At 47.1% G+C, this 19,024-nt stretch overlaps 1 protein-coding gene across 1 annotated transcript in view; it reads left to right on the plus strand.

The window, feature by feature from the left end:
- Nucleotides 1–7,404, plus strand: part of LOC128704826 (medium-chain acyl-CoA ligase ACSF2, mitochondrial) — a 92,252-nt gene extending 84,848 nt beyond the window's left edge. Inside the window, exons 11-13 of the mRNA XM_070080540.1 lie at nt 2,774–2,915; nt 3,240–3,350; nt 7,170–7,404. Of these exons, the coding sequence (XP_069936641.1) occupies nt 2,774–2,915; nt 3,240–3,350; nt 7,170–7,292 (376 nt within the window). The 3' untranslated portion in view covers nt 7,293–7,404. The remainder of the gene's footprint in view (nt 1–2,773; nt 2,916–3,239; nt 3,351–7,169) is intronic.
- Nucleotides 7,405–19,024: the final 11,620 nt, after the last annotated feature.

Here is a 19,024-nt window from a genome sequence, read left to right on the forward strand (position 1 = left end):
TTTGATGTTACGTACCTGACTCCCTGACCGCATTTGTCCATAGCTTTTACAAAGTTTCCAACATCTTCGTATAACTTCATTAATTATAATACTCTCTATTACACCTGGTATGTTAGTTTAAAGATATTCAAAATTATATCATTAAAACTAGTAATATCTTCGTACGAACCGACTTACATTCATGCCGACCACAAATGCCTTCAAAAGGCGTTTCACTGAGTGTCGGACAGCAAGTTCAGTCTCGTATATAAAGATGTACTCTATACCAACCACAAACTAAGGCAAAAGCCTGGGGCTGCCACTACCACTACACCACACTTCCACTTTACCACACCACACTACCACTACACCACACTTCCACTTCGCTACACCACACTACCACTATACACAAATAACCTGCACATAGAAGGGAGGAGCTTACGACGACGTTTTGGTCCGACTTGGACCATTTACAAAGTCACACTAACAAGAAGTGGAGCAGGACAGGTATATATTGGCAGGAAGAGATGGTGGTGGTGGTGGTGGTCGTAGTAGTAGTAGTAGTAGTGGTAGTGATAGTAGCAGTGGGGAATTAAGGAGGAGGAGGAGCCAGTCAAATACAAGGAAAGGGGAGCAGTGCAAGGGAGCTAGGTGCCCACAGAGAGAGAGCAAGTGCACAGAGGTGGGGAGGAGGGGAAGTAATGAACTAAATAATGAAAGAACAGAATCACAAGACAGAAGAAAGACAACCCAGAAGAGAAAAGAAAAAAGGAAAGACGAAAGGGGAAGAGGGAGAAGAAGAAAAAAGGAGAAATCAGGTTAAGTCACGGGTGTTCTGAAGTTTGGAGCATTTTACAATGTAGTGGGAGAGGAAGGCATCTACAGAGACGAAGCCAGGACTAAGATTCATACAAGGAAAGTTGCGAATTAGGGAGGATTCAACCAGACAGCGACTGTTAAAGTTGGAAGTAGGGAACACAGTTTTAGCAGAAGACCAGTCAATGGGATGGCTATGATCTCTGACGTGACAGAAAAGAGCATTATTAGTGTCGGCAAGCCTAACACTATTTTTGTGCTCCCTAAGTCTGTCAGAAAGAGATCGACCAGTTTCTCCAAAGTACTGAAGAGGACTGGAGGAGAAAGAAATAGAGTAGACACCAGGAACATCTGTAGAGGGAGGAGAGGTATGAACGAGATTAGTGCGAAGAGTGTTAGTCTGGCGGAAAGTAAGTTGTTTTAGGAACGGAGAGAATTGTTGAGATTAGAAAAAAACGGAAATGTAGGGAAGGTAGAGGAGAGAAGAGTTCCCAGGAGTAGAGAGTTTGGAAGACAAGAAATTACGTTTAGCACGTGACAAGGCAGAGTCTATGAAATGGGAAGGGTAGCCAAGACGGGAAAACGAATTATGAAGAGTAAGCTTCTCTCCTCTATGTGCTAGTTATTTGTGTATCGTTCCAGTCACGGTATTGTGCTTTTTTTGTTATTCACACTACCACTACACCACACTACTACACCACACTACCACTACACCACACTACCACTACACCACACTACCACTACACCACACTACCACTACACTACCACTACACCACACTTCCACTTCACTACACCACACTTCCACTACACTACACTACCACTACACCACACTACCACTACACTACATTACCACTACACCACACTTCCACTTCACTACACCACACTTCCACTACACTACCACTACACTACATTACCACTACACCACACTTCCACTTCACTACACCACACTTCCACTACACTACACTACCACTACACCACACTACCACTACACTACACTACCACTACACCACACTACCACTACACTACACTACCACTACACCACACTTCCACTTCACTACACCATACTACCACTACACCACACTACCATTACACCACACCACCACTACACAAACACCAATACCACATTCCACCACCACCATAGGGGTCCCACAACGCTTGAAGAGTGACAGGTAATCAGGTTTAATTAAGGGACGTGGTAGGGAAGCTTCAGTCCTCTGAATGACGAGCTTATTATTATTATTATTAAAGATTAGCCGGTATTCTCCCGGCTCGGGCCTTTTCCAAGTGGTGGCCCGGCCTTGGCTCCCTCTTTAGGGAGTGTCTGAGACCTAAGTCTCCCATGGGAGGAGGCACAAGTACCTCCTCATCTTTGGGACCAACTGTCCCCAGGCCTAGCCACAAGCTAGGCCTCTCTGGTCTGCCATCCCCGCCACAAAGGAGCGAATGGGAATGACAGTCTTATGAGCTAAAGGCTCGGGCTCAGGCACCTACCCTGCCCTAGAAGGGTTAGGCATGGTGTCGATCTCTGAATCACGAGCTTCACCGGTATCCAGGTACCTTGAAGAACATCACCTCTCATGATGAGGTGCATTAATGTTGGGATATTTTCCCTTTTGTCAAAATTTACTGTAATTTCTCTCATTCGTGGAAAGAATTATTTTTATTATTTGTGAATTTTGAATAATTAACTGTCATGAGTTTATCATGTCATGTGATGATTATTACTCAAATATTAGAGTAAATTCATTATATAGCTCCATGTAAATGGAAGACAGTAAGGTTTGTTCCAAGGGAGGGAAGGAAAGTTCTGATTTATTTAATCAAGAGCCTGAAGTTTCTTCCCATTAAGGGTCTTATGTTAATTTAGTAAGTGTTACAAATTAATGTTCACTAACTTACGGTACTCAGCATTAATTGCACATTGTGTTTTTATTTTGAGTTTTTATAATAAGTTATAAGGCTGGTTATTTGTTGACAGTGATCTGGCCATCCTGCAGCCAGATGGATACGGTAAGATTATTGGCCGTATCAAGGACATGATTATCCGCGGCGGTGAGAATATCTACCCAGCAGAAGTGGAGAACTGCCTCTTAAGACACCCAAGTATTATTGAAGCTCAGGTTTGTATACTTCTCCTCTAATAGGATTTTTTTTATACGTATTTGATATTTTATCATATCACGCTTACTTGTTTTCGTGCTGGCAGTAGCCGAGTGAGTGTAGGGCAGTGAAAAAGCCTTCTGCTTTCCTATCCCTAATTTGTACACCTAAAATAATACTCTACAGTTCTTAATCTAGACAGAAGTACATAGTTCTCACAGAAAGCCTCGATGTAAACTTCCAAGTCCTTTGTCATCTGTTTTTCTTTGTGCTCTGGTGTACCTGTTCATCAATTAGTTTATCTCTTGAGAATAAATTAAAACAGTAATGTATTGATGATCCAGGTGTTTGGTGTTCCGGATGACAGAATGGGTGAAGAAGTGGCTGTTTGGATCCGAAAAGCTGATGATGATGAACTAAACGCCACTACTCTCAAGCGGTGGTGTAAAGGAAAGGTGGGTGTATTATTATATTAATGGGGAAGCTATAAAATCGTTCGGGTCACACAGCACATGGGGAATGAGTGGTAATGGTGTTTGATACAAGAAGGGGGAACGCAGCTTCATATTTTTTAATCAAGAGCCCTCCATCATCATCAAGGCACTTGTTACGTTGGTTTAACGTCCCTCTCACTATATGTTCTGGTCTGGGATAGCTCACTAACACCCAAAAACGTTCTAGAAGTCTAACTCGATAGTACCCTGGTGATGGACCAGGTGCTTCAGCTCCTTCAGTACCCTCCTTAATAGTACCCTGGTGGTGGACCAGGTGCTTCAGCTCCTTCAGTACCCTCCTTAATAGTACCCTGGTGATGGACCAGGTGCTTCAGCTCCTTCAGTACCCTCCTTAATAGTACCCTGGTTGTGGACCAGGTGCTTCAGCTCCTTCAGTACCCTCCTTAATAGTACCCTGGTTGTGGACCAGGTGCTTCAGCTCCTTCAGTACCCTCCTTAATAGTACCCTGGTGATGGACCAGGTGCTTCAGCTCCTTCAGTACCCTCCTTAATAGTACCCTGGTGATGGACCAGGTGCTTCAGCTCCTTCAGTACCCTCTTTAATAGTACCCTGGTGATGGACCAGGTGCTTCACCTCCTTCAGTACCCTCCTTAATAGTACCCTGGTGGTGGACCAGGTGCTTCAGCTCCTTCAGTACCCTCTTTAATAGTACCCTGGTGGTGGACCAGGTGCTTCAGCTCCTTCAGTACCCTCTTTAATAGTACCCTGGTGATGGACCAGGTGCTTCACCTCCTTCAGTACCCTCTTTAATAGTACCCTGGTGGTGGACCAGGTGCTTCACCTCCTTCAGTACCCTCCTTAATAGTACCCTGGTGATGGACCAGGTGCTTCACCTCCTTCAGTACCCTCCTTAATAGTACCCTGGTGGTTAACCAGGTGCTTCACCTCCTTCAGTACCCTCCTTAATAGTACCCTGGTGATGGACCAGGTGCTTCAGCTCCTTCAGTACCCTCTTTAATAGTACCCTGGTGGTGGACCAGGTGCTTCACCTCCTTCAGTACCCTCCTTAATAGTACCCTGGTGATGGACCAGGTGCTTCACCTCCTTCAGTACCCTCCTTAATAGTACCCTGGTGATGGACCAGGTGCTTCACCTCCTTCAGTACCCTCCTTAATAGTACCCTGGTGATGGACCAGGTGCTTCAGCTCCTTCAGTACCCTCCTTAATAGTACCCTGGTGATGGACCAGGTGCTTCAGCTCCTTCAGTACCCTCTTTAATAGTACCCTGGTGATGGACCAGGTGCTTCACCTCCTTCAGTACCCTCCTTAATAGTACCCTGGTTGTGGACCAGGTGCTTCACCTCCTTCAGTACCCTCCTTAATAGTACCCTGGTTGTGGACCAGGTGCTTCACCTCCTTCAGTACCCTCCTTAATAGTACCCTGGTGGTGGACCAGGTGCATCAGCTCCTTCAGTACCCTCCTTTATAGTACCCTGGTTGTGGACCAGGTGCTTCACCTCCTTCAGTACCCTCCTTAATAGAACCCTGGTGGTGGACCAGGTGCATCAGCTCCTTCAGTACCCTCCTTAATAGTACCCTGGTGGTGGACCAGGTGCTTCAGCTCCTTCAGTACCCTCCTTAATAGTACCCTGGTGATGGACCAGGTGCTTCAGCTCCTTCAGTACCCTCCTTAATAGTACCCTGGTGGTGGACCAGGTGCTTCAGCTCCTTCAGTACCCTCCTTAATAGTACCCTGGTGATGGACCAGGTGCTTCAACTCCTTCAGTACCCTCCTTAATAGTGCCCTGGTGGTGGACCAGGTGCTTCAGCTCCTTCAGTACCCTCCTTAATAGTACCCTGGTGATGGACCAGGTGCTTCAGCTCCTTCAGTACCCTCCTTAATAGTACCCTGGTGATGGACCAGGTGCTTCAGCTCCTTCAGTACCCTCCTTAATAGTACCCTGGTGGTGGACCAGGTGCTTCAGCTCCTTCAGTACCCTCCTTAATAGTACCCTGGTGATGGACCAGGTGCTTCAGCTCCTTCAGTACCCTCTTTAATAGTACCCTGGTGATGGACCAGGTGCTTCAGCTCCTTCAGTACCCTCTTTAGTAATACCCTGGTGATGGACCAGGTGCTTCAGCTCCTTCAGTACCCTCCTTAATAGTACCCTGGTGATGGACCAGGTGCTTCAGCTCCTTCAGTACCCTCCTTAATAGTACCCTGGTGATGGACCAGGTGCTTCAGCTCCTTCAGTACCCTCTTTAGTAATACCCTGGTGATGGACCAGGTGCTTCAACTCCTCCTTATAATTATGGGTTATCAAAACTTATTCTTTTCGTAAAACTGAAGGTGGGTTGGGCAAATCTTTTTCTTAGTGGGTTTGGTTGTTGGAAGGACCTGCCTAGTATTGGCCAGTACCCTTACCAGTACCCTGATCAACCAAGCAGTTACCGCTCGCTGCTTGTATTCCAACATTTGAACCACACCCCGGCTGATCTGGCACCGACTTGAAGTATATGTCCAGCTTTCTCCTGAAGGCAGCCAAGGGTCTATTGGTAATTCTGCTTATGCCTGGTGGGAGGCTGTTGAACAGACTTGGACCCCGGTCACCCTGCTGCAGTGTTCCTCTTTTCTTGTGTTAACTCATCCTTTGTAACCTATCCTGCCTTCAGTTCAGACAAGAGGTTAAACCATTTGCATACAATATACCTATATATCTATATATATTCAGTGGAAAAGTGTTCACAGAATGTACATTTGACAATTAATCTGGTCCGGCGGATGCATTTCCGGCCCAGCCCTGGCATCGTAGTAGTTCAGAACCCTTAGTATTGGGTTCTGAACCACTCCACGAGCCTGGATCCTAGTCACCAAGTACCACCTTAGAACAGTTTCTCCGTGGTATTTCCTTCCTGGTCGTTTTGATACACTATCAACCCTGAGACACACTTTCCTGTACATCAAATCCCTGACATAGGTCTTACCTCCTGGACAACTCACATGTTGCTCCGAGGAGTCTGCTTCTCCCAGCATTGGCTTCCAGGATAATGACGGAGACTCGGCCAGTAGCGCCATCACACCAACACCAAGTAAACTAAATAACATCCACAACCACATTTATTCCAGACTTTTGGATTAATACTCCCCAAACTCTACAACTCTTTTAAACCTAGTAGTAATAATAATAGTATGCTTTGAAAGTACTGCTGATACAATTAATTATTATAAAAAATTATTAGTGTTTTGTTTACCAGTGGGCTGTAGGTCATTCACACAAGAATGAGTAATTCTTAACCTTGAATCAAGTCAGCAGTGACCCTGACAGTTCGTTATAACCAAGTATCACAAATATAGGGTCATTTCCTGTTATTTACACTATTGCAGCTAGGGTTCTGCTAGTGGGTCATACAACCCCACAACAGCACCTCCCTTGAAGGGTAAGAGAGACGTTGGTATCGTTGTTTGGTATTTTTGGTTGAATCACAGAATATGTGGTGGCAAGTATTCATTGACATTTCTTCATTATCTCTAAAAGAGATAAAATAGATTATGTGAATACTGAATATTTTTAACATACTGGTCGTCTCCCACCGAGGAAGGATGACCCAAGGAAAGAGGAGACACATTCACTGTCATTAAATATGTGAAAACTTATGAATATTTTTCCCCTGAAATGCTGTATATATTATGGGCTATTCAGTCCTTTATATTGTATTTCTGGATATTTTTAAAAAATATTTTTCAGATATCCACATCACTCAGTTCTCACATTAAATATGTTCAATGTTTTATTACCATTTTTTTTAATTTATTTCAGATGGCACACTACAAGGTGCCTCGCTATATTATGTTTAAGGAAGAATTCCCCAAAACTGTGACTGGCAAGATCCAGAAGTTCGTCATGAGAGACATCACTGTAAAGGAACTAAACTTGAAGTAAATGACTCACGAAATCGTAATAACACGATTGTAAACAAACCATACCACGGGTGGGGTTTGAACCTAGCTGGCTGGCCCAGTGGCTAACGCGACGGTCTGGAGTTTAGAGACTCTGATCGCGGGTTAAAACCCCACCCGTGGTATGGTTTGAACTAAATGTCTTACCTGGTATAAAATGAATTTATGCCTTAAATACTACATCAATTGTTGTGTATTATGCTCTTATATATCATCAAGGGAAGTAACTTGATGCCGGTGATATATAACATTATTTACTACAAGTACATGTACAAGGTATACAGACCATAGCTGACATCAGTGACATACTACTATATAGAAAGTCGCTTGTTATGCTGAGCATTTCCCGCAAATTAGGTCAGTTTTGTCCCAGGATGCGACCCACACCAGTCCACTAACACCCAGGTACCAAATTTACTGATGGGTGAACAGGGACAACAGGTTTAAGGAAACATGCCCAGTGTTTTCACCCTTGCCGGGAATCGAACCACGGACCCTCAGCGTGTGAAGCGAGAGCTTTGCCTGCCAGGGGTTTTATCTTGAAGGAACTGGACTTATCGCTTCAGTCCTTGGTTTGAACCTGATTGATTCTCTTTTCCCCGTCGCATCCCCCTGTGTGTTTAGTGCTTTCCCTGAAGGAACTAAATATGTATGTACTGGAGTCTAATAATATAATATAAGCAAACTTATCGAACCCTCTATGATATACCTGATATACACACTGTGATATACCTGATATACCACTGTAACATACCTGATATACCACTGTGATATACCTAATATACACACTGTGATGTACCTGATATACCCACTGTGATATACCTGATATACTCAATGTGATATACCTGATATATTCACTGTGATATACCTGATATACTACTGTGATATACCTGATATACTCACTGTGATATACCTGTTATACCACTGTGATATACCTGATATACTCACTGTGATGTACCTGATATACCCACTGTGATATACCTGATATACTCACTGTGATATACCTGATATATTCACCGTGATATACCTGATATACCACTGTGATATACCTGATATACTCACTGTGATATACCTGATATACCACTGTAATATACCTGATATACTCACTGTGATATAACTGATATACCACTGTGATATAACTGATATACCACTGTGATATAACTGATATACCACTGAAATACATATCATTGGTATATATACCACTATACAGAGATTATTTTAACAATTTCAAAGCAATACTATTGGTATAATTATGTTAGCTTTGATATAATCTAAATTAAAGTTTAATGTATTATGATTAAAACATTTCTTTGTTCAAATTTTGAAAGAGAACAAAGATACCAAAATTATAACTAAGAAAATAATAAAATTATGCAAAACAAATGTTTTTCGTATAATCTAATTTATATTCTAGATGATATATAGTTTTCATAGATTTTGAATTAGATTCAAGAATCTGATTTCATTATAAACTGATTGATTGCAAAATACAGAAAAGATACATCTACATTCAGGAGCTTGATTAGTAACTATGAGGAAGGCGACCTGAAGGAAGGTGGTAATCCAACTCAAGAGTTGGTGAATGGATCGACTCGGTTCGACTCTAAATACGTTCCTCCGTTTGGCCATTTGGGAATATTCCTTCACGAATTACGGCTCTGAGGTTGAAGGAAAAGGGAGCGTTCTCCTTCTCATTCAGTTGAGGACCTCGGTGGTGGTAGTGGCAGCCGTGAGAGGTCCCGGTCTCCGGCCTCATGTATCCTTAGGTGCTGGGAGTATCCTGAGAAGCTGCTATTGGTACTGGGAGGTGGCTGGCAAACGGGTTATTTCTCTTGGTGGCTTTCATGTTAAGTGCCTCTAATGTCGGCTGAGCCTGGCTCGGTGCCATCCTGTAGTGCTGGTTTGCTGGTAAAAAGGCGAGTGTAGGGAGTGGTTTGCATCAGCAAGAACACTACATGCCATGTGGAAAGTTAGCTAGTTTAATATCTTTATAATGCACACCATACCTATTCTGTGGGCGGTAGTCAAAAGATTACAGAGGTACATAATGGGTCCAGGGACTGAACCCTAAAGTTATGATCGTTGAACTAGTCACAAAAGTAATGAACTCCAGGTAGATCTGGTCACAGTCATGGCAAGTTACGAAGGTAATGAACCACCTATACTCCTATATGTGATTACAATCATGAACAACCATGCAGAGAGGGATATCCTCTTTTTATTTTTGTTTGTCCTCGGAGCTCTGTTTCCCCCCCTCTCTGCACCTTTTTATTACTAAAATTAAAGAAAAAAGAAATATCTTAATCATATACAGTCGTATCTATGTTTTGCCTCCTTCCAGGTCCCTCCTGACCCTATACCACCTAACTGATCCAGGATTGGCCACGGACCTTCGGACTTGGTACTACTTTTGAGCAGGACATCATTGCCTGACTTCACTTCCTCTTACCCCTTTTGATACTTCTGACCTAAGCTCGACTTTGACCATTTTCCCAGTTTTTCCGACGACAATGTGAAAATTTTTGGATCGTTTGCATATCGTGGGATGGATTGGCTCGAAGCCTTCGTCCAAAGGCTGTCATCCTATAATCATAATTCTGACACTGTTGTTACTGATATTTCTCGCTCTCTAAACTGTATTTCAAAAACACTCCTCGATAAATTTCTTTACACTTTGGCCAACAACATCTACTGCTTACCTCACCGACAATAGCATTAGCAAAGCACCCTACCTACCCGGAGTCTACCTGAAGGGTATTCCGGGGATCAACGCTCCGGCCTTCCGGTGGATCAGGGCCTGATCAACTAGGCTGTTACAGCTGACCATAATAATTTATCTTCTAGTCCTCCCCCCTTGCCTTAACCGTGGAGAGGCTCACCCTTCATGTTCCCGCCACTGTCTGGTTTTCCTACGGAAACTCGAAATCAGTTTTCTATGGCAGTGTCTCACCTGAACCTTAAAGGAATATATCCGCGGCTCTCTTATTCCAGAGTTGCTCAACATCCTCAAATCTTTGCTGTACCGCCTTTCACTGTCATCCTGTGTCCATCCCTTCTGGAATCTTCACTTGTGATGTTCCTATCTCTTCGCCTTCTCCCATCCTTCCTCCTCCGTCTTCTGCTCTACACGTTTCTCCGTCCTCACTGTGGTGCAGTTGTCAGCACTGATGCTTCTGAAGCACCAGACACTGTGGTGCAGTTGTCAGCACTGATGCTTCTGAAGCACCAGACACTGTGGTGCAGTTGTCAGCACTGATGCTTCTGAAGCGCCTAACTCTGGTGCAGTTGTCAGCACTGATGCTTCTGAAGCACCAGACATTGTGGTGCAGTTGTCAGCACTGATGCTTCTGAAGCACCAGACACTGTGGTGCAGTTGTCAGCACTGATACTTCTGAAGCACCAGACACTGTGGTGCAGTTGTCAGCACTGACGCTTCTGAAGCACCAGACACTGTGGTACAGTTGTCAGCACTGATGCTTCTGAAGCACCAGACACTGTGGTGCAGTTGTCAGCACTGACGCTTCTGAAGCGCCTGACTCTGGTGCAGTTGTCAGCACTGACGCTTCTGAAGCGCCTGACTCTGGTGCAGTTGTCAGCACTGACGCTTCTGAAGCGCTTAACTCTGGTGCAGTTGTCAGCACTGACGCTTCTGAAGCGCCTGACTCTGGTGCAGTTGTCAGCACTGACGCTTCTGAAGCACCAGACACTGTGGTGCAGTTGTCAGCACTGATGCTTCTGAAGCACCAGACACTGTGGTGCAGTTGTCAGCACTGATGCTTCTGAAGCGCCAGACACTGTGGTGCAGTTGTCAGCACTGATGCTTCTGAAGCACCAGACACTGTGGTGCAGTTGTCAGCACTGATGCTTCTGAAGCACCAGACACTGTGGTGCAGTTGTCAGCACTGGTACTTCTGAAGCGCCAGACACTGTGGTGCAGTTGTCAGCACTGATGCTTCTGAAGCACCAGACACTGTGGTACAGTTGTCAGCACTGATGCTTCTGAAGCACCAGACACTGTTGTGCAGTTGTCAGCACTGATGCTTCTGAAGCACCAGACACTGTGGTGCAGTTGTCAGCACTGATACTTCTGAAGCACCAGACACTGTGGTGCAGTTGTCAGCACTGATGCTTCTGAAGCGCCAGACACTGTGGTGCAATTGTCAGCACTGATGCTTCTGAAGCACCAGACACTGTGGTGCAGTTGCCAGCACTGATGCTTCTGAAGCGCCTGACTCTGGTGCAGTTGTCAGCACTGGTGCTTCTGAAGCACCAGACACTGTGGTGCAGTTGTCAGCACTGATGCTTCTGAAGCACCAGACACTGTGGTACAGTTGTCAGCACTGATGCTTCTGAAGCACCAGACACTGTGGTGCAGTTGTCAGCACTGGTGCTTCTGAAGCACCAGACATTGTGGTGCAGTTGTCAGCACTGATGCTTCTGAAGCGCCAGACATTGTGGTGCAGTTGTCAGCACTGACGCTTCTGAAGCACCAGACATTGTGGTGCAGTTGTCAGCACTGATGCTTCTGAAGCACCAGACATTGTGGTGCAGTTGTCAGCACTGATGCTTCTGAAGCACCAGACATTGTGGTGCAGTTGTCAGCACTGATGCTTCTGAAGCACCAGACATTGTGGTGCAGTTGTCAGCACTGATGCTTCTGAAGCACCAGACACTGTGATGCAGTTGTCAGCACTGATGCTTCTGAAGCGCCTGACTCTGGTGCAGTTGTCAGCACTGATGCTTCTGAAGCACCAGACACTGTGGTGCAGTTGTCAGCACTGATGCTTCTGAAGCACCAGACACTGTGGTGCAGTTGTCAGCACTGGTACTTCTGAAGCACCAGACATTGTGGTGCAGTTGTCAGCACTGATGCTTCTGAAGCGCCTGACTCTGGTGCAGTTGTCAGCACTGATGCTTCTGAAGCACCAGACACTGTGGTGCAGTTGTCAGCACTGATGCTTCTGAAGCACCAGACACTGTGGTGCAGTTGTCAGCACTGATGCTTCTGAAGCACCAGACACTGTGGTGCAGTTGTCAGCACTGATGCTTATGAAGCACCAGACACTGTGGTGCAGTTGTCAGCACTGGTGCTTCTGAAGCACCAGACACTGTGGTGCAGTTGTCAGCACTGATGCTTCTGAAGCACCAGACACTGTGGTGCAGTTGTCAGCACTGATGCTTCTGAAGCACCAGACATTGTGGTACAGTTGTCAGCACTGATGCTTCTGAAGCGCCAGACACTGTGGTGCAGTTGTCAGCACTGATGCTTCTGAAGCACCAGACATTGTGGTACAGTTGTCAGCACTGATGCTTCTGAAGCGCCAGACACTGTGGTGCAGTTGTCAGCACTGATGCTTCTGACGCACCAGACATTGTGGTACAGTTGTCAGCACTGATGCTTCTGAAGCGCCAGACACTGTGGTGCAGTTGTCAGCACTGATGCTTCTGAAGCGCCTGACTCTGGTGCAGTTGTCAGCACTGGTGCTTCTGAAGCGCCAGACACTGTGGTGCAGTTGTCAGCACTGATGCTTCTGAAGCACCAGACACTGTGGTACAGTTGTCAGCACTGATGCTTCTGAAGCACCAGACACTGTGGTGCAGTTGTCAGCACTGGTGCTTCTGAAGCGCCAGACACTGTGGTGCAGTTGTCAGCACTGATGCTTCTGAAGCACCAGACACTGTGGTGCAGTTGTCAGCACTGGTGCTTCTGAAGCACCAGACACTGTGGTGCAGTTGTCAGCACTGATGCTTCTGAAGCACCAGACACTGTGGTGCAGTTGTCAGCACTGATGCTTCTGAAGCGCCAGACACTGTGGTGCAGTTGTCAGCACTGATGCTTCTGAAGCGCCTGACTCTGGTGCAGTTGTCAGCACTGATGCTTCTGAAGCACCAGACACTGTGGTGCAGTTGTCAGCACTGGTGCTTCTGAAGCGCCAGACACTGTGGTGCAGTTGTCAGCACTGATGCTTCTGAAGCGCCAGACACTGTGGTGCAGTTGTCAGCACTGATGCTTCTGAAGCACCAGACACTGTGGTGCAGTTGTCAGCACTGGTGCTTCTGAAGCACCAGACACTGTGGTGCAGTTGTCAGCACTGATGCTTCTGAAGCACCAGACACTGTGGTGCAGTTGTCAGCACTGATGCTTCTGAAGCGCCAGACACTGTGGTGCAGTTGTCAGCACTGATGCTTCTGAAGCGCCAGACACTGTGGTGCAGTTGTCAGCACTGATGCTTCTGAAGCACCAGACACTGTGGTGCAGTTGTCAGCACTGATGCTTATGAAGCACCAGACACTGTGGTGCAGTTGTCAGCACTGGTGCTTCTGAAGCACCAGACACTGTGGTGCAGTTGTCAGCACTGATGCTTCTGAAGCACCAGACACTGTGGTGCAGTTGTCAGCACTGATGCTTCTGAAGCACCAGACACTGTGGTGCAGTTGTCAGCACTGATGCTTCTGAAGCACCAGACACTGTGGTGCAGTTGTCAGCACTGATGCTTCTGAAGCACCAGACACTGTGGTGCAGTTGTCAGCACTGACGCTTCTGAAGCACCAGACACTGTGGTACAGTTGACAGCACTGATGCTTCTGAAGCACCAGACACTGTGGTGCAGTTGTCAGCACTGATGCTTCTGAAGCGCCTGACTCTGGTGCAGTTGTCAGCACTGATGCTTCTGAAGCACCAGACACTGTGGTGCAGTTGTCAGCACTGATGCTTCTGAAGCGCCAGACACTGTGGTGCGGTTGTCAGCACTGATGCTTCTGAAGCGCCAGACACTGTGGTGCAGTTGTCAGCACTGATGCTTCTGAAGCACCAGACACTGTGGTGCAGTTGTCAGCACTGGTACTTCTGAAGCACCAGACACTGTGGTGCAGTTGTCAGCACTGGTACTTCTGAAGCACCAGACACTGTGGTGCAGTTGTCAGCACTGATGCTTCTGAAGCGCCAGACACTGTGGTGCAGTTGTCACCACTGATGCTTCTGAAGCGCCTGACTCTGGTGCAGTTGTCAGCACTGGTGCTTCTGAAGCGCCGAAACACTGTGGTGCGGTTGTCAGCACTGATGCTTCTGAAGCACCAGACACTGTGGTGCAGTTGTCAGCACTGATGCTTCTGAAGCACCAGACATTGTGGTACAGTTGTCAGCACTGATGCTTCTGAAGCGCCAGACACTGTGGTGCAGTTGTCAGCACTGATGCTTCTGAAGCACCAGACACTGTGATGCAGTTGTCAGCACTGATGCTTCTGAAGCGCCAGACACTGTGGTGCAGTTGTCAGCATTGATGCTTCTGAAGCACCAGACACTGTGGTGCAGTTGTCAGCACTGATGCTTCTGAAGCGCCAGACACTGTGGTGCAGTTGTCAGCACTGATGCTTCTGAAGCGCCAGACACTGTGGTGCAGTTGTCAGCACTGATGCTTCTGAAGCGCCTGATTCTGGTGCAGTTGTCAGCACTGATGCTTCTGAAGCACCAGACACTGTGGTGCAGTTGTCAGCACTGATGCTTCTGAAGCACCAGACACTGTGGTGCAGTTGTCAGCACTGATGCTTCTGAAGCACCAGACACTGTGGTGCAGTTGTCAGCACTGACGCTTCTGAAGCACCAGACACTGTGGTACAGTTGTCAGCACTGATGCTTCTGAAGCACCAGACACTGTGGTGCAGTTGTCAGCACTGATGCTTCTGAAGCACCAGACACTGTGGTGCAGTTGTCAGCACTGACGCTTCTGAAGCACCAGACACCGTGGTGCGGTTGTCAGCACTGATGCTTCTGAAGCACCAGACACTGTGGTGCAGTTGTCAGCACTGATGCTTCTGAAGCACCAGACACTGTGGTGCAGTTGTCAGCACTGATGCTTCTGAAGCACCAGACACTGTGGTGAAGTCAGCACTGGTACTTCTGAAGCACCAGACACTGTGGTACAGTTGTCAGCACTGATGCTTCTGAAGCACCAGACACTGTGGTACAGTTGTCAGCACTGATGCTTCTGAAGCACCAGACACTGTGGTGCAGTTGTCAGCACTGATGCTTGCTTCTGAAGCACCAGACACTGTGGTGCAGTTGTCAGCACTGATGCTTCTGAAGCACCTGACTCTGGTGCAGTTGTCAGCACTGATGCTTCTGAAGCGCCTGATTCTGGTGCAGTTGTCAGCACTGATGCTTCTGAAGCACCAGACACTGTGGTGCAGTTGTCAGCACTGATGCTTCTGAAGCGCCTGATTCTGGTGCAGTTGTCAGCACTGATGCTTCTGAAGCACCAGACACTGTGGTGCAGTTGTCAGCACTGATGCTTCTGAAGCACCAGACACTCTGGTGCAGTTGTCAGCACTGATGCTTCTGAAGCACCAGACACTGTGGTGCAGTTGTCAGCACTGATGCTTCTGAATCACCTGACTCTGGTGCAGTTGACAGCACTGATGCTTCTGAAGCGCCTGATTCTGGTGCAGTTGTCAACACTGATGCTTCTGAAGCACCAGACACTGTGGTGCAGTTGTCAGCACTGATGCTTCTGAAGCACCAGACACTGTGGTGCAGTTGTCAGCACTGATGCTTCTGAAGCACCAGACACTGTGGTGCAGTTGTCAGCACTGATGCTTCTGAAGCACCAGACACTGTGGTGCAGTTGTCAGCACTGACGCTTCTGAAGCACCAGACACTGTGGTACAGTTGTCAGCACTGATGCTTCTGAAGCACCAGACACTGTGGTGCAGTTGTCAGCACTGATGCTTCTGAAGCACCAGACACTGTGGTGCAGTTGTCAGCACTGATGTTTCTGAAGCACCAGACACTGTGGTGAAGTTGTCAGCACTGGTACTTCTGAAGCACCAGACACTGTGGTGCAGTTGTCAGCACTGATGCTTCTGAAGCACCAGACACTGTGGTGCGGTTGTCAGCACTGATGCTTCTGAAGCACCAGACACTGTGGTGAAGTTGTCAGCACTGGTACTTCTGAAGCACCAGACACTGTGGTGAAGTTGTCAGCACTGATGCTTCTGAAGCGCCAGACACTGTGGTACAGTTGTCAGCACTGATGCTTCTGAAGCACCAGACACTGTGGTACAATTGTCAGCACTGATGCTTCTGAAGCACCAGACACTGTGGTGCAGTTGTCAGCACTGATGCTTCTGAAGCACCAGACACTGTGGTGCAGTTGTCAGCACTGATGCTTCTGAAGCACCTGACTCTTGTGCAGTTGTCAGCACTGATGCTTCTGAAGCGCCTGATTCTGGTGCAGTTGTCAGCACTGATGCTTCTGAAGCACCAGACACTGTGGTGCAGTTGTCAGCACTGATGCTTCTGAAGCGCCTGATTCTGGTGCAGTTGTCAGCACTGATGCTTCTGAAGCACCAGACACTGTGGTGCAGTTGTCAGCACTGATGCTTCTGAAGCACCAGACACTGTGGTGCAGTTGTCAGCACTGATGCTTCTGAAGCACCTGACTCTGGTGCAGTTGTCAGCACTGATGCTTATGAAGCGCCTGATTCTGGTGCAGTTGTCAGCACTGATGCTTCTGAAGCACCAGACACTGTGGTGCAGTTGTCAGCACTGATGCTTCTGAAGCGCCTGATTCTGGTGCAGTTGTCAGCACTGATGCTTCTGAAGCACCAGACACTGTGGTGCAGTTGTCAGCACTGATGCTTCTGAAGCACCAGACACTGTGGTGCAGTTGTCAGCACTGATGCTTCTGAAGCGCCTAACTCTGGTGCAGTTGTCAGCACTGATGCTTCTGAAGCACCAGACACTGTGGTGCGGTTGTCAGCACTGATGCTTCTGAAGCACCAGACACTGTGGTGAAGTTGTCAGCACTGGTACTTCTGAAGCACCAGACACTGTTGTGCAGTTGTCAGCACTGATGCTTCTGAAGCGCCAGACACTGTGGTACAGTTGTCAGCACTGATGCTTCTGAAGCACCAGACACTGTGGTACAGTTGTCAGCACTGATGCTTCTGAAGCACCAGACACTGTGGTGCAGTTGTCAGCACTGATGCTTCTGAAGCACCAGACACTGTGGTGCAGTTGTCAGCACTGATGCTTCTGAAGCACCTGACTCTGGTGCAGTTGTTAGCACTGATGCTTCTGAAGCGCCTGATTCTGGTGCAGTTGTCAGCACTGATGCTTCTGAAGCACCAGACACTGTGGTGCAGTTGTCAGCACTGATGCTTCTGAAGCGCCTGATTCTGGTGCAGTTGTCAGCCCTGATGCTTCTGAAGCACCAGACACTGTGGTGCAGTTGTCAGCACTGATGCTTCTGAAGCACCAGACACTGTGGTGCAGTTGTCAGCACTGATGCTTCTGAAGCACCAGACACTGTGGTGCAGTTGTCAGCACTGATGCTTCTGAAGCACCTGACTCTGGTGCAGTTGTCAGCACTGATGCTTCTGAAGCGCCTGATTCTGGTGCAGTTGTCAGCACTGATGCTTCTGAAGCACCAGACACTGTGGTGCAGTTGTCAGCACTGATGCTTCTGAAGCGCCTGATTCTGGTGCAGTTGTCAGCACTGATGCTTCTGAAGCACCAGACACTGTGGTGCAGTTGTCAGCACTGATGCTTCTGAAGCACCAGACACTGTGGTGCAGTTGTCAGCACTGACGCTTCTGAAGCACCAGACACTGTGGTGCAGTTGTCAGCACTGATGCTTCTGAAGCACCAGACATTGTGGTACAGTTGTCAGCACTGATGCTTCTGAAGCGCCAGACACTGTGGTGCAGTTGTCAGCACTGATGCTTCTGAAGCGCCAGACACTGTGGTGCAGTTGTCAGTACTGTTGTTGTAGTGATGTGTGAGATCAGTGTTATCAAGGTGTTGTTTGAACACATTCCAGTTTCCTGTGAGTAAGCTGGAGTTGGGTTGACAGGAATGAATATGGAGTTGGAAGAAATTTGGAGGGTGACGGGAATATGATCAGAGCCCGAAATAGTGCCGGGTGTTATGAAATTGTGAAGGTGATTTCTGGCTCTGTTTGTGATTGTATCAGGTTTACCCTGGCCATAGTTTGTGAAAACTGTGGGGAAGTGTGGCCCAAGGTGTGTGATATGTTTTTGTGTGACAAGATTAAGTAGTTGTCTACCACTGATGTCTACCACTGATGTCTACCACTGATGTCTACCACTGATGTCTACCACGTTGAGATCAGCAAGGAAGTAGACTGGAAGATGAATGTGATTGAAAAGAATGGTAAGATAGTCGAGGTCTATGTTTTAGGACGTGCATATGTTGTGTAGATTATGATTGGGCTGTGCTGTGTGTGGATTTTCACAGCCATGCTGTGATAATATGAGAAGGAAAAGAGAGAAATTCGTGTTTAATAGTGATGTTTACCAGACTGGCTACGCCATTCCTGGGAACAGCAGGAGACTGCCGTGCTGTGTAACCTAGGTGTCTGATTCGGTGATCATCCAGCACACACACATGCTGTTTAGTAACAGCACGTCTGGGCGTTCTGATTCAACTTCAGCAAGTATGTACTTGTTCGTGTTATAGGTGAGTATATAAAATTGTATAACTTTAAGAGCCATGTTGGGAGGTGCTGCATTGAGTGGCATATAAGTTTTTATTTAAGGCCTAATTAACTCCATCGAGACTGTGGTGATTCTTTTGCGAGAAGATTTTCTGTGAGGGAGGAGGAGTGGTGGTGGGGGGAGGGTATCACCTGGATGATAACGTTGCTCAAGTGTTGTTCTGTTGTAGGAGAGGAATTGCAATTTTTTCTCTTGGAT

This window comes from Cherax quadricarinatus, unplaced genomic scaffold, assembly GCF_038502225.1.
Source record: "Cherax quadricarinatus isolate ZL_2023a unplaced genomic scaffold, ASM3850222v1 Contig581, whole genome shotgun sequence".
Classification (NCBI taxonomy): Eukaryota; Metazoa; Arthropoda; class Malacostraca; order Decapoda; family Parastacidae; genus Cherax; species Cherax quadricarinatus.